Source organism: Falco punctatus (genome assembly GCF_963210335.1).
Source record: "Falco punctatus genome assembly, chromosome: 1".
Classification (NCBI taxonomy): Eukaryota; Metazoa; Chordata; class Aves; order Falconiformes; family Falconidae; genus Falco; species Falco punctatus.
This window is the reverse complement of record NC_137580.1, coordinates 119,909,693-119,932,647: the sequence shown is the minus strand read 5'-3', so window position 1 is coordinate 119,932,647 and position 22,955 is coordinate 119,909,693. Positions and strand designations below refer to the sequence as shown.

The 22,955-nt window shown below is 47.7% G+C and overlaps 1 protein-coding gene across 5 annotated transcripts in view; it reads left to right on the top strand.

Moving 5' to 3' along the window:
- TMEM104 (transmembrane protein 104) overlaps window positions 1–22,936 on the top strand; it is a 45,161-nt gene extending 22,225 nt beyond the window's left edge. For all 5 annotated transcript variants that reach the window (XM_080387300.1, XM_080387302.1, XM_080387298.1 and 2 more), the window contains exons 10-11: window positions 6,557–6,650; window positions 19,207–22,936. In XM_080387300.1, coding sequence (XP_080243426.1) covers window positions 6,557–6,650; window positions 19,207–19,967 — 855 coding nt within the window. In that variant the 3' untranslated portion in view covers window positions 19,968–22,936. The remainder of the gene's footprint in view (window positions 1–6,556; window positions 6,651–19,206) is intronic.
- The last annotated feature ends 19 nt before the right edge of the window (window positions 22,937–22,955 follow it).

Genomic DNA, 22,955 nt, shown 5'->3' with positions numbered 1-22,955 from the left:
TCAGCTTTAACTTTTTTTTTCCAGCTCTCTAAAAAGCTCCTTCCTGAACAATCAGACTCTTTTCATGTATTTATATTTGTACTGTCCACTGCAAGGGGTAAAGCTCTACCAACGAAAGCTTGGATTGCCGCCCTCGCTGATGTGCCATCTGGCCCTCTAACTTGAGATATGAGCTCATGCAGGAGAGAAACATGGCCTTGTCACCCTAGCGAAGGGGAGGAGAGATGGCAGAGGGGGCACTGCATTGCACTCGAGACCCTTTTCCCTTGAGATGTTTTAGCTGAAAAGCACTGGAGCCCTGGCATGAGTGACTGCAGTCTGCTGCTGGGTAGCATGGCAGTTGCCACAACTTGACACGGGTGCAGAGGAGCTACCAGAGGCGGGTGTTGATGGAGCTGCAAGTAGCTCTGAAATGTTATAAAGCTCTTTTCTTTATCTAAGAGTCCTAGACAGGACTGGGGAAAGCACCTTTCATTTAATGTTTCTCTCCAAAGTCAGCCCTCAAAATTCCCTGAGGATATGAATAGGAACGCCAGTTCATAAGAAACTACTCTACTGAAGATGATAGGTCTGGTTCAGGCTTCCAAACAGGGATAAAACCTCTGACCTGTGCCAATGCTGGTAAATGAAGTTTTGCTTTTTGGGTTGGTTTTCCCCCCTCCCAGATGTCTCTTTAGCCACAGTCTAGAGGACAGTACCTGCGGTGGGAACAGGGCAGCCTGGTTCTCCTAACATCTTGTTTGCTCCCTGTACTTGTGCGGTCTGGTTTTGCTGGATTGTTTTGTCTGTTCCCTCTATGCTCATCTGGGTTGTGAAATAGCTCTGAGCTCAGGGACATCTTGCAGAAGCAGAATGGGTGTCAGAATTGCCATTCCTGACAGCGTGTATGAAATGTCTGCTTTTTCCTACCACGCTCAAGGAGACTTTCCTTGTGTCTGAGCACTGAATCAAACAAAGCCTCCGCTGGGAGATGCTCGCTCAGAAGAGTTTACGTCTTTCTGTCAGTGTCTTGCTTTGTCGTGGGAATGCTGTGTACCCATAGTCCTGTATAAAGCAGTCAACTCTGTTTTCCAGCCAAGGTATCAAAGTCTACCAGGGAGAGTGATCCATTTTGTTAAACCAGTAACTTTCTTTTTAAATGTCAGCTTGCTCCCCATTAGTCGGGTTATTTGTTGTGCTGTGTATTGTGGGAGAGAAGTACTGTTGCTCAACAGTTGTGAAATCTAAACAGTATCTGCAGAGGTGGAGTTGATACTGTCCTAAAATGACGTTTGTCTGAGATGTCGGCGGGGAAGCAAGAGTGTCCAAGGAAGGATTTGGTTCGGAGTGAGCTCTGGTTTTGAATGAGGCTGAGGAGGAGGAAAGGAAAAGGAAGGATGGCTGGGGCTTCAGCCCAAAGGGAGGTATTTAAAGAGTGAGCACTACAACATCTCTTCACCATCTTCTTATTAAAACTGAGGGATCCTTGCCCTGATATCTGAGACTTGATAACTTCATACTGGTATGATAGCCCTGTGCCACACAAATGCATTTATTAAAAAAAACTCTCAAACTCTTCTGCTCTGCTGCTCTGCTCCTGGTGTATTTGCTGCATTTAACAAGGTTTATCTTCATGATCTCACTTTGCTGAGGTAAATACCCTGCTTCTCTTCAACCTGTCTGAAAGTTTCCATGCTCTGAATCAACAAGAAACAGTAGCCCCTGGTTTTAATTCACTATTCAGCAAGCTCCAAAGACAGATGCAATTCTTACAGATGAGTTTGTGGAGCATGAAAACAAGCAGGTTCTGATGACAGTTACGAATGATGCTGGTGTTCAGATGGTCCTCTTGCAAATGTATGCAGGCAGTAGCCGTAATGCTGTAACTACTGCATCTAATACATGAATCAGCTATGTTCGGGATGCTAATTGTGCTTCCTGAGCTGTATTGGCTTTGGCTGTGAAAGCCACATGCTGGGAAGCAGATGAAAGCTATTGAACTGTACCGGTTTCAGAGTGATAGATGGACCCTTCAGGTCAATAAAGAACCTGTTCGGTTAATACAGCCCTTTGACTGGCTTAAAACATGTTTGTATGGTTTGAAAGACTCTTGGCGTTAGCTGGCCATCACTTAGTGGTTGAGAGCTCTCTTGGTGGTCCTCTTGGCTGAAACTAAGCAGATAAAATCAGCCAGATGTCCTATTAACGCTTGATCTTACATTTGCTTTTTTTAAGATAAGCCAATAAACAAGGTTATGTAACCAAGTTTTAACATAAGAGCTTTAATAAAATATACTTTTAGAAATATGTAAACTTATATAAAAGTATATTCCAGACAATGGTAAGCCCTAGCTAGTTTCCCCTGTGGCAAGAAGACTCAAGTTGACCAGTCTGCTTTTTGCTTTGAAATACCAAGAGCTGACAGGTGCAGAGGCTGGGAAAGTGGGTGTCAGCTGAGTTGCCAGCTCAGAGGAGCTCCCAAGCCTTGGTGCCTGTATCGTTGTGGCTTGGCTTGGTGGGAGGAATGGATTTGAAGACCCTCCCAGGGGTTGAGCAAGCTGGTGTGCTACTCATGGCGCCTACTAGCCTGCAGGGAAGAGTGTAAGTCAGGGTGACAAGCTGCTGTTCTTCCCTCTACACTTGCTGGCTTCTAATTCTCTGACTGGAAATGTCAGTAAAAGCAAGAAAAACACTGGGTTTTTTGGTCACTAACATGCTGGATCTTTGTGCTGTTTTTCAGCATGAGAAAGGAGAGAAAAAGGAAGATTTTTGTGTCTGTTGCATTTATTTGTTGTGTGTGGGTTCCGTGTACCCTCCGCCACAAGCCTACCGGCTTGTTTGGCCTTTCCTATTTCATGGAGGAGCTGGAAGAGAAATTAGGGAACTGCTCTTAATAGCCAGTTCTGTGCAACAACACGGCAAAGGTTTCTCTCTGTGCCTCTGCCATCCTGTGAATATAAACAGCATTTAATAGATGTGATCCTCCTCCTTAGCAGAAGGGAGGATTCCCTTACCTACTTTAAGTTCAGCAATGAATCAGCCACGTACACCTGCTTGTTTCTAATAGGAAACTACTTCTAGTAGAAAGATCTTAAATCAAAGTAGACTATGCTCTGCCTTGGGTTAATTTGCTGAAGCTTAGGAAGAGAATGATAAAGTCCTAGAAAACATCTCAGCTAGCTCAAGAGGTGAACTGGAAAACTTGGGAGAGCTTTTTGATGTGCTGGAGCTCTGCATATTTGATTTCTGGCAGGGCTGACTGGTGCAGTTCTCTGTGTAGTTTTAGATTGTTTGAATTACATGTGTAATGAAGCACTTTGTAAATTATATCCCTCTGGGGAAGACTTGAGCTTGGAAAAACATCAGGTAGAAAGTTTGGGTGTATGTCTGAGGTGCTTATTTGAGCTTACCTTTTCCTTAGGGAGAAGTTATGAAGCTAATTAACTTAATGGGTCGGAAGAGCATTTAGGGTGCCTGGCACAGCAAGGTAGAGAAAGTAGACATCCTCCTCCTAAGCACTGTGGTCTCTTCTCATCCTTTTGGGGGTGGGGGTGTTTTAAAATAGGTTTCCTGGCCTTGGGACCCTTCTGAGGGTTGATGATAAGATTAGCTCTAATCCAGGGACCGAGTCCCTGCTGCTCATGTCCTGGCTATTGGTAAGGACCTGGCCTCTCTTTCCTGACTTGTGCTCAATCCTGTAGAGCTGCACGCAGTTGCACTTCGAAGTGATGTTCGTCTGTCTGTGATGTCCTCTTCTGCCCTGCCTTTGTCCTGTCAAGCAGCCCAGTGTGTGCTGTGGCTTCCCTTCCTAAAAGCGATTGGTACAAATTCCTGCAGAGCAGAGCAACCTCATCTCATTGCAGGCCTTAGCATTGTTTGTATTGATCTGTGGATATCCATCTTGGATCACTAATGGGCATCAAGTGCGAAAGGTAATACATTTCTGTTGCACTTGAATTCATCTCTCACTTGGTTCCTTTGGGCCACCTCCAGGATCTTGTTAAGAACAGAAGACACTGATCATCTTAAAGGATGGGAGGGGAATCCGGCCCTTCAGGCAGAATGACTTGTATGCCTTCCTCATGAGTTAAGCAGTAAAGCCCACAGAGGGGAAGAGCTGAAAGAGTCGCTCAATGGATTTAGTTGTTTAAGATGCCTTGAGCACTGGAGAATAACTGCGGAAAGTGGAATGGAACATCCAGAAGAATTCTTTCCGCTTCATTAGTGGATGTTGGGAAGCACGTAGGAGACCCAGGTTCTTCCAGCACCTAATGATGCTTTTCAGCAGCTGAGCCCCAAATCCACCTTAACACACAGCTCTTTCCTCCATGCTGAAGATAAATGTAGGCTTCAGACCCAGCTGCATCTTGTGTCAATCCTGGCCATTGTTTGAGGTGCTGTTTTGCCAATTGGTTCTGGTGCATTCTAATTTGCAGAAGACACCTGTTCCTTAATTATCACCATCCTTCTTCAGTCTCTCTTTGTTTCAGCTCTTTCTGATGCATGAGCTATTAACGTGATTTGAAGGGAGGCTGTGCTGAGCAGCATGCATGTGTTGGGAGAGGAGGTTGAAAGAGATTAGTCACAAACTCGAGAATAATTTCCAGTAAAAGAGTTTCTGTCTGCTTTGGTTTGCTCTGGGTCCTTGAGTGATCTAAAGAATGATCTCTCTAGCCTGAAGTTTTAGTCCTTTTTGGGGGTTGTGCGCTATCCTAGGATGCAGCAGCAGTCTGTAGAGGGCAGGGGAGCAAAGTTAAGCTCCTGGTTAGAAGAAAGGAGGAAGATGAGTAAAAAAAGAATTGTAGCTGGCTGGTTTGCTTCTGTGTTAAAATTGAAAGTGTCTTAACTGTTAAGGCTGTTTTAGCTCAGAGTCCTGCCAATTATGCCTGTGTTGTTGTATTCTGTGTGACTTCAGAGTTCCAAGGGTCCTCAATTGCTTCACAAATCTGAATTCTGTGTGTGCTTTTTGTCCCTTTTTTTTTTTTTTTTTTTTCTCCCCCCCAAGCTGAGAAAATGAGACTTGGTATAAATGAGCCTCATATCAGAATATGTCTTCACCGAGTGATGTGTGAAACCAAGGGTTCTCTCCTCTGGTCCCCTTCTGAGTTTACTTCGGTCATCTGAGAATACTTGTGATGTGAGGCATTTCCAATTTGCCTTGCAGATATTCTGAAACTGTCTCAAAAAAAGGCTTCGTGGGGTTGTACTAGTCTCAAAATAGCCTGGGTTCTGCTCTGTCACTGACTCTGTTGGGGTCATTGAGAGACCTTGAGACTCTGGCGCCTGCCCCTTCAAGTCCCAGTTCTTCCCTTCTGGTGACACCTTTTTTTGAACTGCTTTAAGAAGTCATGGAAAAGAGCAATGTGTAAATATTCATGTTGAATATTTGTCTTTAAGAATCCCTTTGGGATGCTCAACAAATCCATACTGTGTGCTGTGACTTTCTAGATATTACTTGCTTACAGCTTTTGGACCTGTTAGTATATCGCTAGCCCAAGCCAGCCCATGGATGACAAGCAGGGCTCTCTTCTGTAACACCCATTTTGTCTCCCTGTCACAAGTAGCTTCTCTCAGTTCACATTCAGACCTCGGTCAGGGTCTGTTTGTCTTCCTGCAGTGAAGCCTTTTCTCTTCTGTCTGGAGTAGGTAGGGCTTGAGTGCTGCTCAGTACCTGGGTGATGGTGCTGCACAGGACACGGCTCCTCTGGCCGGCAGCTGATAACATGATTGCCTCGCGTGCCCTAGGAGAGTGCTAGAAGAAACTGGCATGGGAAGCTGTGTAGTCCTAATTTCCAGCTTTGTTAGATTTATTTTACAGCCCAGCTGAAAGAGATGCACCAGACTGCTACTGCAGCATACCTCAGTTTAATTTGCTAAGAAACACTGCTCTCTCTGTATATATCTAAGAGGGCAGCGAAGAAAGATCTGTCTTCATTGACACTACCTTTAATTTCCACACTGAAGGAAGCTTGTTCTTATGAGTATCTCTTGAATTTCCTCCCTGCCTCACTTTGCACAGGTTTTCAGCTTCCAAGTCAACAGCTTAACTGTTAGGCTATAGCTTCCCACTGTAAAATAAGTGACTTAAATAATGGGAAAAAATGTTCCAGGCAGACCTGGCTCCATTGCTGTAGAGCCTGGGACACCCCGAAGCTGACCCGTCAATGTTAATGTGACCAGACTGGTCATGGCTATTGCTATTCAGACCTAAACTGAGCATGTTACCTGGTCAGGGAGGCCACAGTTTAATATTTGATGTTCCATAAGGCTCCACTGAGAGCTTTTACTGAAATGTGTCGGTAAAGGAGTGCTGTAGCAGTGATAGCAAGCGGCTGAGAGCCAAGAGGATCCTGTGCTCTACTTCTGCCTGAGGCGTGTTCTCTGATACAGAGCAGTTTGCTTGACCCTCTGTATCTCAGCCAGCTTAGCTGTAAAATTAAGCAACAAAGAAAGCTCCATGACAAACAGATGTGTCTGGAGGTGAACTTTCAAGGCAAGCTTTGCTTTACTGATAAATTTGTCTTACTAGCAGAATTTCTGGGTTTGAACCTAATACGTATTTTTATTGTCCTTCCAGGCAGCATTTACTCTCCTCCTGGGTCCTTTCACCTTCTTCAATGTGCAGAAGACGAAGTATCTTCAAATCATGACATCTCTCATGAGATGGATAGGTGAGTCTTGGCAGAATCTTGGCCACCTCTTTACCATAGATGGAACCCAAGTCACGCTACCAGTGCACCTCTTTGACAGGATATTCTTGTTCGGAAGCAAGTATTTGTCAAAACAACCTCTGAGGAAGATTGTCCAGGACTGATAAATTTTTGAGAAAAAGGATTTTTGTTCTAGAATGAAATTTCTGATTAAAACAAAACAATTTATTTTTCAATCAGATATGAGCTGATAGATGAAGTTTAATCTGGTTTGTGTGAGAGGCAGAAGGGATTTGGAAGAGTCCCTGGGAGGGGGACCTAACTGTAATACCCACCAGTTGCTATTCAGCAGTAAGGTTCTCATTCATTCTCAGCATGTGTACAACAGACTTTGAACAATCTTTGTTTTGATTGGAGAACAAAAGGCACTTCTGTCAGACTTCCCAGCTTTAGTTTTATCATCTGCTTGCATTTTTTTTCTGAGCCTTGCTTTAGTTTAGGTTGTGCTGCATTGGAAACCCCGAAACCAATATGTGTTGTCCTTGGGAAGCCCTGCTCTCCTGAGTGCTCTCCAAAATCTTAGTGCCAGGAACTTCCAGGAAGACAGGTAATTCCTTTAAGGGAAATAAGACGTTGCTACTTTTTTTTTTTTTTTTTTTAGTGCCTTTGTCATCCAAAGATGCAGCTGCCTCACTTGCTAGCTTGTATGTGTGCATGCCCTCAAAGACTGAGAGGGGGGCACGTGTTATAGAGGCTTATGTTGAGGTTTGCCTTGTTTTGTGTAGCCTGGACTGAGTAACTGATACTCAGGGCTAACAGAGAGGGTGTTACAGCACGAGCAGCATTTCTGCAGGTTAATAGTTTCCTGGTTCATGGGTCCAGACCATTCAAGCACAGAATGAGCTCTGTTTATACCTATCACTGACCTGAAATAGGAAGAAAAGCTGCTTCTCAGACTGTTTCCCACCACACACATACACTTGACCTGACTTCAGTTCAGTATTGTCACTGTTCTGTAAGTTCAAAAGTTCCTGTTTGGAAGTGGCTGGCAGTCACTGCAGAGGAATAGAGATCCTCTGTTCTAGAGAACATCTGAGATGGAGTTAAGAAGTTGTCACCCAAGAAAATGAGGCTGGATTTTAAGCCCTCAAGTTTTAGACGCTGAACAGCTTGAGTCAACAAATCCTGACCTCGGATAGTGTGAAAATCCTGAATGTCTGTTTTTCCCTTTTGTTGTCTGAGTACATGAAAGTTTGAAAGCCCGCATGTTCTTCAGAGAAAAAGGTTATCTCATTAAGGGGTATTAAAGGAAGTTGGTTTGGGGTTTGTTGTTTCTTTATTTTAAAAAAGAGAGTAATCTCTGCCTAGCTCATTGGCTTCTTTCCAATCACCCTGCCTCCTCTTTTCTGGTAAAGACAACAGTCAGACCTCATCCTGTCTCTGTGGCAGCCTGACACCTGCCTGGTCTGCCATTGGTTTCCCTTTAGCTGGCTCCTTCCAGTATGAGAATTGCTAAACCTTGGCATAAAGGCTGAAACTGTTTCTCTTTTTCATCACTTGATGGAGAGGGACAAAGACAGTGTTTGGAGAAGTGTAGGGGAAATTCATACTTTAGCTTGATTGATTCCTGCATCAGCACGCTGGGAAACAGCTGCCCCAGATAATGATATTTAATGACCCTGACAGCACCTCAGTGGCTACTTAGAGCAACGGATTCTGTGTGTGTACAATGAGGGATAGATTTATTAGGAAAGACAATTTATCAAACAGCCATGTGATTCAGGGAACAGAGAAAAGCTCTTGCTGCAGACTCTGGTATAAGGATGGATCCCATACTACTGAGATTTATCAAGGTGGCTTCTCCTATGTCCTCACATCACTGCTGTCCCCTCCTCCAAAAGCAGGGCTCTGAGTTAACCGTGGACTGGTCTTTTGTTGGTGTTTAGAGAGCTTAGATTGTAAAGAATGGTCTGGGCTGGTGTCTTGTGGTCTCCTGAACTTTTCCTGCCTGAATGCCAGTGGCTAGATGCGGACTCTGTCCTGCTATAATCTGTGCCTTTTCTTATCTTCCTTTAGCTGGTTTTAGCCATGTGGTGCTGAAAGTGGTTCTCCTGCAAAGCACTGAGTGGCAGAGCTGAACATTGGAGCTGCCAGCCTACCTGTTTGTTGTGCTGGGTAAAAACTTCCCACATAGTGGCTTGTTTAGCTTAACCTGTGCCTGGTGTGGATGGGAAGCTTGACCCATGGTTTGCATCATGATTTGAAAAAATCAAGCTTGTTTGAGCTGGGAGGTCAGTACAGTCTTTGCAGTGTGGCTACTGCAGGACCTACCATACACCCTTTTCCCCAGCCTGGTGAAAAGCTCCTGGATTTCGGAGCAGCAGTGGCTCGTGCAGAGCTGCACTGCCCCAGGTGTACTGGCGATTCAGATGACAGTGGCTGAGAGGATGGTTCTTGGCAGCAGGGAGAGCTAGCTGTGTGTGAAGGTCATTTCTGCTGGTGTCTGTAGCAGTGTCAGCCTTGCCTTTTAAAGTTGCTTTCCCCCTTTCTCCTCATCTAAGTGATAATCAAATGTCACTAGCCTCTTTCCAGAGCCTCATGCTCGTGGCAAGCAGCAGATCAGATAACAAAGCCTACAGCGGTCTATTTCCACACCTCATGGACAAGAACATTTCGTTCTGTCTCTGAAAAAATAGTCTTAAACAGTGGGGTCTGAACTGGAAATTAAAAATGGGCCAGTTCAAAGAACGTGGAGATGCAGCAGGGATCAGCCCTTCATTTGGCTGTGCTTTTCCTCCCAGGGAAAGGGACTAGGCAGGACAGGCACCTCTGAAGTCTCTAAAGGAGAAAGTTGAAGCAGGAGCTTGCAAGCCTGAGTGCCATACTGCTAGAGAGCCCAGACAGATGGGCTGTTGTCGTCTGGGCCTGCTGAACACGGGGAGCTCATCTGGACGTAAGGCTGGCATGGAGAGGTGTTTCCCTGTCAGGACTGGTAGGAGCACAGAGGGTGGATCTGCGTCTCCAGGTGGAGTGGGGCTCATGGCAGACAGAGGGCTTCCAGAGGCTGTTGGCAGTCTTGTGAAGAGTACAGCTTACCCACTTGGCTGCAAAACTGATACCACCTCGCCTGGGTAAGTGCCAATGGTTGAATTCACGCAGCAGTCGGTGCCTGAACTGCTGGCCTTCTCTGTGCTTCGGGATCTCTGTTCTCTTGGAGCTGGTGGGTGTGCAAGGCTTTGCTTACACAAGCTCTCATCCCTTTCCCAACTGTAAAAGCTCCTCAGGCTGCTTTGTCAGCCCTCTCCTGCTCTTGCCTGAACCGCCTTGGGAGACTGAGCGCAGACACCCTGAGGGCTGCGACAGGGAGCCTCTCTGCAGTGCTTCCCTGGAAAAAGGGCTAGTCGGGAAAAATCCCTTGGTTTAAATCCTGGCAATGATACTTATGGTGAAGCCTTGATTCGAACTAGGGATAAAACCTTGTTGACTCACCCAGCTTGAGCAATGCTGTTAAGAGCAGAGACAGGGCCCAGACTGGTTGCCCAGGTATGAATTGTCCCCTTGGGGTGAGGAGGGTTCCTTCCCCAAACTGTAATTTCCTTTTTTCCTTTCAGCTTCCTTCCCACCTCAGCCTTACAAAAGTGGAGAGCTGTTATTAGCCCAAGTCCTTTACCTGTTTTGGAGCCTGTTTCCAGGTCTCTTATAATGTTTTTGGAACAGGGTGTTTCCTGCAGAAGACTGAACCAACTAAGCCATCAAGAAATTAGAGCTCTTGGTATTTTCAATTCTGCTGTTTGGACTTCAGGCTCTTTTTTCCTGAGGATTTAAATCTGTGATGATGACAGATTGCTCCCTAAAGTGACTTGAATATCATGTTGGGTTTTTTCCCCTCCTTTCCCCAATCCTGATCAAATGGGTGCTGTTAGGGGTGAGCTGCTGGAGGGCATGGCACAGCAAAAGGGACTGAGCCAGGCAAGTCTGATGCCCTTCTCGAAGCAGAGGGGACGCAGCTTGCTAGGACAGAGCCCTGCCTCTTTATTATTGGATAATAACTATCTACAGCATCACGGGAAAGGATATGGATTAGGAAAGATAACAAAAGGATGGGGCTTGGTGGAGCTCAGCAGCAAACATTGGTCTATTGTGTATTAAGCCACTAACCCGATTAATTGCAGCCTGTTACAGCCTGAGATGTCCAGCTCTATAGGTGAGGACTGTTGGCTTTAAAGACATCGGTAGCATGATTATCACTACTGTTATTGAATAGTCTCTGGCAAACATTCCCAGACAGCTCCCACGTGGGACATTTGCTCTGTGTGCTGCTCTTGATGCTGTATTGTAGTTATTAGAAAGTATTGTATTTTAATAAAGAGACATTTTATAGAGGAATAAACTTCTGGGTTTGGATGCTGCAGGCTCAGTTCTCTCTCCCTGTAGCACAGTCAGATCATACCACATCTATTCAAGTAACTGCAGCCCTTAAGATAGAGCATTCTTAACCCTGCCCAAACTACCATCTCATAATTATATGCCCAGAAATAAAATCTTTCCCCTTGGCCTTCCCCACCCAAGTAAGGTGGAGGGGAAAAAGGACAAGAATAGCCAGGAAATCTACATTAAGCTCTTTTTTTCCTTTCTTTTTTTTTTTTTTTTTTTCTTTTTTTGTTTTCTCTCCATACTGTCCCCATCCAGGATATTTGGTAGAAGGCTTCTAGGGAAGAAAGTAGGAAAGGGCTCTCCAGAGCATGCCGCTGAGGCTGAGTTTCTGTGTGTACTAATTTCTCTGATAGTTTTGCTCTCTCCACCAGAATCCTGCTCTTTACAGGACTCCCCAGTGCTTGTCTGCAGAGAACTGGTCTCAGACCATCTCACTTCGTGAGCACGTTTCAGCTGCTGTAGTAACTGTCACCGCCATCCTTAGCAGCCTTAACCAGCCATCCTGGAGCTGATTCGGTGCAGAAACCTGGAGTTACTCTGCTACATCCTTTCAGCTGCAGAGACTGAGAATTACAGAGGTGGCTAATACAGGAAGGGGTGACAATTATCTGAAGCCCTGTGTTTTCAGTCTCCTGCAGAGAGATTAGTCTACCAGTGTCCACAGTCCTCAAGGTGGCCTCTTTTTGGCATCAGAAATGGAGCTTTCTGCAAACAGCTTAAGGAGGGACCCATCTGATCTCTGCCCCTTTCACAGAACAGGACATACAGGAGAGGCAAGGAAGAGAGGGAATTAGACCGTAAATGAGGACACTGTTGCATGTTCATTCTCTCAAGCTTCTTCAGCAAAGTTACTTCGTGTTCTTGCATCCCTTTTGGAGCAGAGAAAGCTGCTGCCAGAGCCCAGGCTAAATAATTCACTAAGAGAAGTGAATATATTTATGAAGAGTTAGTTAAAAGGCTGTGCTTCTGTCATACCTGCTTTCAGAGTTGTCGGCTGAGGAGCTTATTTCAGTACTGTTGGTGGGGGGCAGTGGGGTGAAGCAGTGTCTGTGTGAGTGAAAGAGCCTTGTTAGCTTCAGATGCAGATGCAGAGTGATGTGTGGTGCTGGACAGGGCCACTGAGATCCTGCCTGAAGAGTTGGTGTTCCTGAAAAGAGCACTTTATCCAGGCAGCAGGAAGCAAACTGATGGGTCTGAGAGCTGGAGAGGGGGATCTGAAAATGTAAGGACACATTCAGCCCCGCGAAAGGGTCTGGATGATGGTGCCCATACAGGTTTTCAGAGTGGTGGCGTGGCATGCAGAGCTGCTGTCTGTTCAGAGTGTGTGTGGTTGGAACAAGGTGATAGAAACTTTGCCAGGTGGGGCCCGAAGCAGGATGGGGAAGCTGTGGCTAAGGCTGCAGAGTACCGGGACTTCATGGGACATGGGTGCTCTGCACCTAGTGCCTTCTAAAGCATGCACAGATCTAGCTCAGGCTCATGGTGACACCAAAGTGTGTGTTATTCCCTTCTCACAGAAGAGTAGATTCTCACATGGAGAGCAAAGTGACTGTCAAAGCTGGTAGACCAAGTCAACAGCAGAGCTCAAAGCTGAGTCCCAGTTGCAGAGGCTTTATGGTGCTTCTGCCAAAGGTGACTGGAGGGGAGAGGACAATAAACTACACGGGTAATTTTCCACCAGAAGTAAACAAGCTTCGCTGGCTGCTCTTTCCTTCCCATATGTTGAGATAAAGTATCCGTGATAAACACCAGAGTGCAGAGCAGTTTTTCTCCCTGTGAACTGTTGCTGGTGTGCAGATGTCTGTGGAGACCAGCTGATGTGAACTGAGAGGGGGCAGCTCCACTGGTTTCACAGCAGGAGGTGTTACCGAAGTCGGGGAGGATACCTGTAAATCTTGGTTATCGCATAGCAGTCTCTGCCCCTGATGATAAAGAAAGGCAGGGAAATGATGCCTTTACAGCAGAGAAGCCCCGCTGAACTGCTTTTGACAGCCAAAAGGTGCTGGTGATACTTTTTAATAAAGTTTCCCTTTTGTGAACAAAACAGGCTCTGCCTGGCCTGAGGCCGGGGCAGCAGTAGCGTCTGAGATGGTTGCAGCAGGAGCTAGCCAACCCTGGCAGTGGCCAAGGTGGCAGGGAGAGTAGAGGTGCCCAAGAGGCTCTTTCTTGCCTTCCTGGTAAGCTGCATGATACTTTGGTGACATTAATGTGCCCAAACACGTGGCTGTGCTTCCCCTGCTGTATGAGCAGTCCCCAGCCACGCAGCCCCTGCCTTAGGCTTTGGGACAGGGAGGGTAACACTGTCCCTGCAAGTCCCTACTCTCCATTAGAGGAAGGAGCCACACTGGTGTCCCACAACTTTTACTCATACCTTTCTTCTGGGAAGTAATTTTCTTCCTCTTCTCCTGACATCTCTCCAGAGAACTGCTGTCTTCTTGAACATACCCATCTTGCTTTTCTACAGTCTCCGTTTCATAAATCTTTCATCTCCTAGAGATGGTGTTTTAGGCTCTGTCATTGCCAAATCTGATCCTTAACTACCCCAGTTCCCACATCTGACGGAGCAAACCTGGTTTTCGTGTTATCTCTTTACTTCCATTTCATATAGAAATCTCCTCTGAAGGCTGCAGAAACTTATCAGTTGCTGCTCTGGAGTTTTCAGAGAGCTGGAGGTCATGAACAAGTGACAGGATATGGCTTCTGCAGGAGAAACTGGTAAATGAATTTTAAATTTAGAGAATCAATGTCTTAATTTCAGATGCTTCGTTCTGCCAGCACACTGAACTCCAGCCATGCTCTAATACTTCAGATACCACAGCATTCATAGTGCCTGGCAGTTCCAGAGTTGCAGAAGCCTCTTAAAATTGCCCAAAACATAATGATGGAAGGCAGCTGGCTCTGAAAGGGGGTACCAGCATCCCAGAGAGACACTAGTAGTGAAGCAGACAACACAGTTGTTGGGTAGGGATGCAGAAGGTAGGACTGTCTTGATGTGATGCTGTGCCATTCAGTATATACAGAGCAGATGCTCTTGCTTTTATGCCCTCTCTCCTGAAAGAGCTGCCTAATGTTAAACTAAATGAGATCTGTTCTTGAGTGGTCTGCTGTGTTTTGGCTTGATGAAGGATTGGGATCAAGACTGAGGTGGGGAGAGATCTTCCTCCTTCCAAAGAGAATAGGCTCAGGAAGCTCGTGAAAATGCCTTCCTCTTGGAATCCATCGTGCCACCTAATGTTTGAAAAGGGAAGCAAGTGGCATGCGCTGTGAAAGGGTGATTCGTTATCATTATTTCCCGGTATATTGATTCTCCGCTTTGACAAGAATGCTCTGTCACACCCTCAGCTGGCAGTGACGGATGGCCCTGCTGCAAACGCGTCGGCAGCACAACGCGGTGCCTGCTTAAACAAATGGCTCTGGGGGAGGGGGGGTAGGGGAGCAGCCAGGCGTGGGCTGCTGTGCCGATAGCGGGGTGGTGTGGCTGCGTGCCACTGCTCTGGATCCCTGCAAGGGGTGGCAGGCAGCTACGGTGATGTTCTCATCAGGCTTTCCTTGTGGAAGGAAGAATGACAGTAGGGACAGAGTTGAAGATGCGACTTGAGCTGTGGGTGTGCGCAAGATCATTCTTCCTCTGTCTTTACCTTTCTGGCCCTTAAAATGCAGGTGGTTGTCATGTAACCTTTGTTCCATTTCCCCCCCAGTAAGTCTTGTACTCATCCCTGGTTTGTGGCTGTCGGCCCCCATGCCTTCTAGACCCATTAAAACCATCCTTGTCTTAACTGGGACCAACACTTTGAAGGTTGAAGTCCACTGTTGAACCTGAGAGGCAACATCTGGTTTTGGCCCTCCTTCCTGCAATCCAAGGAAGTTATCCAGCACCATGGTTCTGCAGAACCTCACTTCTGACCTTGCTTCCCCCTTGCTAAGCCACCTCCTCCTGAATTACATGACAGAGCACCTCTCTCCTCCCTGTTTCCATATGTGGAAATCCCAGCTCAGGATCTTCTCCATTATTTTCCAGGTGCCAATAGAGAGACAGAAGGGGGGGGACCAGGTGAAACATCTTAAAAGCATAGTGTCTTGCCAGGGATGAAAGGGAGGGTTAAGCCAGAAACTCATTCTGAGCATTGGTTCTTTTAGAACCTGCCATGATGGGGGGGAAAAAATGCGTTTCAGTCTTGGACTTTGTCTTCTTTCTGCAATAGCCTTTCTGCAGAGAGATAAAGCTCACGTACAAACCAGCATTTTTCATTTACAAAGGTGTTTGCTCTGACTCTGCAAAACAATCCTTAAACTTAGAAGGGCTAAATTATGTTCACTGCTTCTCTGCAGCTCTGTTATATCAAAGTTCACAAAAATGTATTTTTTAATATCCCCAGAGTCCCATATTTCCCAAAGTGTTCTTATTTGGATGTGTGCTCATCCATATTAATCCTTCTTCCACCTGCAAGAACCACAGCAGAGCTGTCCTGTCTCTGAATCAGCATCTCCTGAGTCGAGCAGGACAGGCAGCAGTAGCTGTCTGCAAGGTCTGCTTTTTCTGAGAAGAGCCAGCATTTGCTCCTTGAAGAGTGAGATGGGGGGTCTGTAGGGGAGACAGTTGGACAGTTGTGATGAGATTTATCACTTTTCCTTTATGGCATACCCCCTTTTTATTTTAGAAGCCTCACTTACATCCTTCAGTAAAAATGATGCTCAAACATCTAGAGAAGATGAGACAAGGAGTGTCCTGTGCCTTGTTGACTGTCAAGCCTTTGTGTGGGTTTGGAGTGTGTCTGACGCTGTTGAAAAATCAGGATAAGCAAAACCCTCGATTGCTTTTTAAGCACTTTTATAAAAAAAGGTTTAAAACAAAGTTTTCATGTAACCTACTAACAATCCATTGGTAGCATTGCTGTCTGCCTTGGCTTGTAGCTCTGGGTGCTGTTGGTCATGGTATCTGAAGGTGTTTTATTCCCTGGAGCGTTTTTCTTATATCCTTTGTCCTGCGTATAGAGGACCAGATGAAGGCTGAGATGGGGAACCGCTGACTTTAGCATGAAAAAAATCATGTCTGACTTCACCGGGGTCCCTGTGGTGAAGGAACGCTGTTGGACAGTTCATGGGGCAACTGCAGCAACTTGCAATAGTGTAGTGCCGCTGCCTTCAGCCTGCCGTCCCAGGTAGAGGAGGATGTGAGCAGGAGCTCTGTGTGTGTCTGAGGATCCTGTGCTGCCTCTTGTCTGCTCAAAGCTGCCTGTCAGTCAGAGTCTGTCATCTTCTTTTCATCTTGATTTATCATCCAGCATAACTAGGTTTCAGAGTTTCATTTTTGGGTTTGTCTCCTCCCAGGGACAGATAGATAAATCTGGCATGTAAATGTTTTAGTTCTCCAGTTCCAGAAGTGAGAGAGACAGCTGATGTAGGGAGTGAGAGAAAGCATAACCGTTGGGGCAGGGCTGCTGTTGTCTTCTCTGGGGCTAGAATTGTGCAGGGGAGGTTTCCAGTTTACCCAGCAACACCTCTCTCAAGGATTGTGCATCTAGAGAGCACCGGTGCTAGGGCAGGGGGAGCACAACTTGCCTTGTTGGAAACAGTACTAGCTTAGGTCTTTGCACTGAATCATCACTCCTTGTAACTTTAATTTCTAAAAGAAGTATTTAAGGAAAAACAAAGGTTATGAATTCCAGCTGCTTAAGCCAGAGACTTCTGTCCATCATTTAGGGAATCCACGGGAGTTCTGTTCCTTCAGTGCTGCCTGCCAGAAAAGCGCACGTTGGGCAGAGAAGAGTCTGTGGGTCTCTAACTGAAGAGATGCTCTGAGGATGGGGTGCCAGCCTGGAAGTTCCCCATAACTGGTCCTGTTAGTGCTGGCACAGAAAGTGGGGCTTTGAGCGAATGGTGAGAGTGAGTTTGGGGGATGGAAATAGGTCACTTTTAGCTCTGCTGAGCAGGGCGGGTGGAGATTTACTGTCTAGTGTGCAGGGGAAGAGGTAGGGGACTTCTGCAGTTACATGTACTGCAAATACAGGACCAGCTCAGGATTGCACCGCAGAGGCTGACCACCTCTCCCAAGCGAGAAAGAAAAGAACAGTCTCAGGGTATTCCAGAGCTGCCTAACCTGTTTTGTCTTACTGCTCAGGGCATCTTTTCCTCTTCCTTGTAGCATATGCGGCCCTGGGGGGTGCAGCCATGTCATATCACCTGGAACACAGCTTTTTCCAGCTATCTTGCTGTAGCAGATACGGCTGGCAAGCATCTTTCCTCCCGGGAGCGATGGGGGAGGCACAACAACTGTACCTGTGTTCACAGTGCCCTTCACTTGCTGGCTTGAGTGAAGGTGTGGGGAATTGCACACCCCCCGAGCAGTGAGCTGTTGTTGCTTTCCATAGCCCCCTGTGCCTGCTCTTGGGGAAGTAAATAAAGCCCAGCACTCCCAAAGTGGCCTGGCCCTCGTGGTGCCATGGAGGAATGGATCTGCTGTCATCAATCCAGCTTTCGTGGTGAGCTGTTGGACTTGCCCTGTCACTGGCAAATGGTTGGAAGCGAGAGGTTTCCTGAGGCAGCACGAGATGAAATGCGGGGCGTAGCTTGGTAAAGGCGCAGCACAAAGGTGGGGTTTGCTGCAAGAATAAAAGGAGGATCTCTGTGAGGGGAGACACTGGCTCTCAGGGAGTGCTGGGGATGCGCAGGATGCAATGTTCGGTTAAGGTTAATCTGGTCTTGCAGGGGACAGAAGAGGCAGTGTGCGCTAACTGGTCTGTAACTATCTTCCCTAGTCTCTCCCATGTCTAGCTGCCTGTGGCAGGTGGAACAGTACTGGGCACAGAGCAAGCTAGTGTCCTTGTCACCCTGCCGCAAGCCTGCCCGGCTGGCAGCGCCGGTGGCCAGCCTCCTGTGAGCTTGGCTGCAGGACTGCACAGCTCTGTTTAATTCCTCTGTATTTATATTTATGACATTCAAAGTTCTCCACAGTAGTAGTCTCAGCATTTTGTTATTTTTTTCATCACCTGATAATTCACGGCTCTGCTCCAATGCCTCAAACCAGTGCAGGAGACAGCTCTGTGCAAGCCACAGTGGCCCATCCATTGCCAGCACCAGCCTGTAAATCTTGCTCCTTGCTGCCCTGCCAGGCAGGGGTTTTTTCCCCCCTGTTCCTTGTTAACTCCAGCGGCTGATGATCATCTTTCCCAGGTTGATGTGATTTCTGTGTCACCAGAATTAGTTTTCTGCTGGTTTTATGTGCCATGCTAGGAGTAACAGTCTAGCAGTAACTGCTTCTGGCTCGTATTTCCACCAGTGGAGTAAATAAGGGCATTAACCCAATCTCCTCAATTAATTTTTTGTCCATAACACGTTGCTTTTTGTGATAAGCTTTGTAAAATGTTATTAGGCTTTTCCCTGACATAAGCAAAGGGTAGATGAGCAGACTTTGTGCCTAGAAGTGATGAATTTTAATAGCAGTCTTTCAGTTTTGCTTTAGTCCCTTCCAGACTGGCTTCTCCACCCTGGGATTAACTACAGCCAGCCTGTTCCTCCTGGCTAGGAAATGACTGGCTAGTTCTTGCTCTATCGTGCTTGACAGATCACAGGGACAGGAAAGCCTGGTAGTAGCTGCTGCTCCAGCACATCTGCCTGTGTACATAGATGAGGTCTTGCAAACATTAGGCCAGTTGCAAATTGTGTAGGAATATTACTGGGGTCGACCGCATCCAGGTTTAATCTTTTTTCTTTTTTTTTTTAAATCTAGAGGTCAAAGCTCAAACATCTCCAAGCCATTTTTAAATGGTGCTGTTCAGCCAAGGTGCTGAAGCATCCGTGGCAGAAGCATCCGTGGACGCGAGACCCTCGAGGGCAATGGGCTCAGCCAGCTGTGTTAGGATTGCATTTCTGAAGGGCTGTTTGCTATGGGGGGTGGGAGCGTGAGTCCCTGCGGGAAGGAGACTGGAGGGAGATGCCTGCCAGTCCTGAGCCCATTCCCTCATCTGCTGCCAAGCACTGAAAGCAAGTCCTGATTAATTCCTGTGCATCTTGCCTTTGATGTACCACCTTCTCCGGAGATAAGGAGATGCTCTTGTGGAGCAGGACAGAGTGCTGGTGCCAATGGGAGGAGGGTCACGGGGAGTGCAGACCTAGGCTTGACCTGGAACCTTCTCTCTCTCTCCAGCTTTCATCCTCATGATTATTCTGGCCCTCATCCGCATCAGCAGAGGCCAAGCTGAAGGTCATCCGTCCGTGGCCCAGCTGTCGGGCATCCGCAATCTCTTTGGGGTGTGTGTCTACTCCTTCATGTGCCAGCACTCTCTGCCATCCCTCATCACACCCATCTCCAAGAAGAAGCACGTCAACAAGCTCGTGCTGCTCGATTACATCCTGATCCTGGCTTTCTACAGCCTCCTGTCCTTCACTGCCATTTACTGCTTCCGCAATGACACCCTCATGGACATGTACACGCTCAACTTCACCAACTGTGAGATCATCAACGTTGCCTTCATTCGTTACTTCTTGGGCCTCTTCCCTGTCTTCACCATCAGCACCAACTTCCCCATCATCGCAGTGACTCTGCGCAACAACTGGAAGACCCTTTTCCACAGAGAAGGGGGGACCTACCCATGGGTGGTGGATAGGATTGTCTTTCCTGCCATCACGCTGATTCCCCCAGTGCTGGTGGCTTTCTGCACCCACGATCTGGAGTCCTTGGTGGGGATCACGGGAGCCTATGCTGGGAATGGGATCCAGTATCTCATTCCGGCTTTCCTCGCGTACTGCAGTCGGAAGGACACTCAGCTGGTCTTTGGCAGCGGGACAGTTAACAAGCACCTCTCCCCTTTCCGGCACACCTTCTGGATTGTGTTCGTGCTCATATGGGGCTTTTCTTGCTTTGTGTTTGTGACTGCAAACATTGTCCTGAGCGAGTCAAAACTCTGACATGGGGGTGGTGACACACTCCCTCCTGGGCTCCAGAGACTTTAACATTTCAGCCCCCGCTCTGGGACTGTGGAGTTGGGGGAGAGGTGACATGAAGGGAAGTTTCCAGGCCATCGGCTTGGTAGCACAGGCCAGACCTGGGCACAGACTTTCTTCACTCCATTTTGGGTGTGGGTGGAGTGGACTCAGCCTTGTTACAGTCCTGGTTCTCAGACCTGTTACACAAAGGCATGGGGCTGAGCCCTTGGCAGGCTGCACGATTAATCAGTGTCCAACCATTTCTGCCTTTAGCTCTGTTGGAGCATCACTTTCTCTGCCCCTACAGTGGCTCTCCATGTGCTGCAGGTCTCGGCATGCAGGAGAGCAGGCAGCCTTGGCTGCTCACTACACTAGTTGGCTAAATGTCCCTTCTTGCAAAGGCAGGGGTGTGCTGTGCAGGATCCAGCAAGAGTTTGGGAGAACAGAGTCTCTTCTTTCTGCGGAGACCCCTTCAACCCAACCTCCTATGCCAGCTGAGGGAAGAAATCAGGGTGGAAATAGACCTAATTCAGAAGAAAATAATTTTGTGCTGTTACATTTTCTTTTTCTAGAGCCATTAACCTGTTTGGGCAGCATGGATTGCCTGGCATCTGGGATCTTTTGCTTAGAGCTGAATTTCTCCAGCCCAGGAGTTTACATTGACACTTCTCATCCCGTTTTCCTGTGCTGTGGCAGCCCCAGCCGGACAGAGCAGTGCCCTTACGCATGCAGAGATACGGGTCTTCACCCCTTAGAAAGGAAACTGCAGCCTTGCTTCCCTCGGCTCCTGCGTGCAGCTCAGTGGCTTCAGCTGGCAAGGGCCCTTCTCCCTTTCTCACCTTTGCCTGGGGCTGGTACAACCAGCCAGCCCCTGATTCCAGTGGTCAGGATTCGCGTGGGCTGGGGAGGTGCTAATTACCCAGTCCTGACACGCGTGAGTCCTGGAAGAGCTCCGGCTGTGCACACTGATGCGTTTCCAGCCTCCTGTGCTGGGTAATTAGCCTTGAAACAAGGTGGGTGTTAACTCAAGGGACTGGGCTGGTGCCAGGAGGACGCGGCAGTGCCCTGGCTCGGCCCTGCCTGCCTGCGGGAGCCGAGCTCCTGGGTGCTGGGGGGGGAGCAAAAACTGAAACCCGACTGGAACTGGGCTTGAATCCCACCTCTTCTCTTTCTGCACAGGGTTAAGGTGGGCATTGGGCTGGTGCTGCTCAGCTTATCTGAGAATTGGGCTGACTGCTACCTGAGGCAGCTGGTGCTTTAGGTGAGTCTCTGCTTTTGAGGCTGCTGGTGGTCCCTGTAATACCACACAGTGACAGATGGCACTGGGTCCTGTGCTCTGAGGCCCTTGGGCAAAGATCACATGCGTTTTCCTAACAAAAGGCAGAACTTTACAAGTTTTCATCTGAAATATTTTAACCCCCCCCACCCCCCTTATTAAAGCAGGTTCAAAGCCAGCTGCATGTCATTTATGTGAGATCCTCTTGCTCTCTGCACTTGCTGCAGTATTAAGTGTCACTGCTCACTAAAGCAAGCTTTGAACTGCAGCTCTTTTTAATCAAGCTCTGTTTTCAAGTAGGACTTTCTGGTTTCCATATGACCTGAAGTGCTCCTCCTGGGGGAATATGCGAGTACCTGGAGCTGTATAAAAACACTTCATGGTTTTTAAAGCAAAACCCTGCACCTCTCGAGCCTGAGCAGTGCCATGTGTCCTTGCTGAGCTGCTTGAAGAGGATCCGGGGGGACTCTTTGCCTCCTCTCCAGTGTGATCCCAAACAGGCATTAGCCACCCTTGCTAGTGAGTTTAAACATCTCCAAGTGCTCCAGGGAAACTGATGTGGCATCTTCAGTGCCAAACCGACGAGTTATTTTACAGGTAGCTGCTGCTGGCGTCTCGTTTAGGAGAGGTAGGTTGGAGGGCAAGTTCATGGGGCAGCTGAGCTGGGAGCCACCTGCAAGGCAGCTGTGAGCTGGGCAGAGCCGGAGGGAGGAATTTAATGCTGATGAAATGAGCCTTTGGAAAGCTGGAGAGGCTGCGGGGGCTGTTCCTCTGCACAAGTGCACAGGTGTGGGTTTATGGAGGGGGCTGAGGCCTTTTCTGATGTGCTGTCTGCCCTCGGCTGTCTGTGCTTTGCAAGGCACTTGGCTCAGCCTCCATCCCTTTCAAGTGCCCATTTCAACCTCTTGCCTTCACATCTCATTGCCAGCCAGAGGCTGGGGCTGTTCTCCATAATTTCATCTCCTCTCATCCTTCCTCTCTTAGGGCTGCCCTTGGTCTCCTTCCTTCCTGCCCCTGTTCCGTGCAGGGTAGCCGCCTGCCTGCCTTGCCTGGGATGGGAGGAAGGAGGGAGCCCAGCCTCCCCGCCATCTCCTACTGTTAAAGATGTGCCTTCTCTTCCCTGGCTGGGGTGAACCTCTCCTCCTCGGCACGGTGGCAGTTCTGAGGGGCCTTACCAGGTTTTGGATGCGGTGGCACAGTGAGGGCTCGCATCCTGCCTCGGCCTTTGCCGTGGTACCTCACTGAGCAGGACTCTGGTCCCCAAGGAGCACAAGTACTTCCTTAAATAAGTAACCATGAATTCCCGGACACCCACTGTCCTTGCACAGCGACAAAACAAATATATCCAAGAAATTGGGGTGATTAACGGAAAGAAGCTCTATGGCAGAGAACGTTTTTCATATGAAACATGACATAGCAATGCCTTAAAAATTACTGGAGAAAGTGGGAAGGGGACGGCTCAGTGGAGCCAGCGCTGGTGGGGGATGCTGGGTGACCCTGGCTTGGCGCGGGGCAGGAGCTCCCTCCTCTCACCCATCACAAACTAGTCTATTTTTATTTGGCTGTTATCAACACTAACAATTCATTATTACAAATTCTCACGTGATGCTTGTCCTGACTGTAATTAGTTTTAAAAAAATGGGATTAAAACAAATAAAATGCACATTATACGTCTGGTTTAGTCTGGCTGCTTT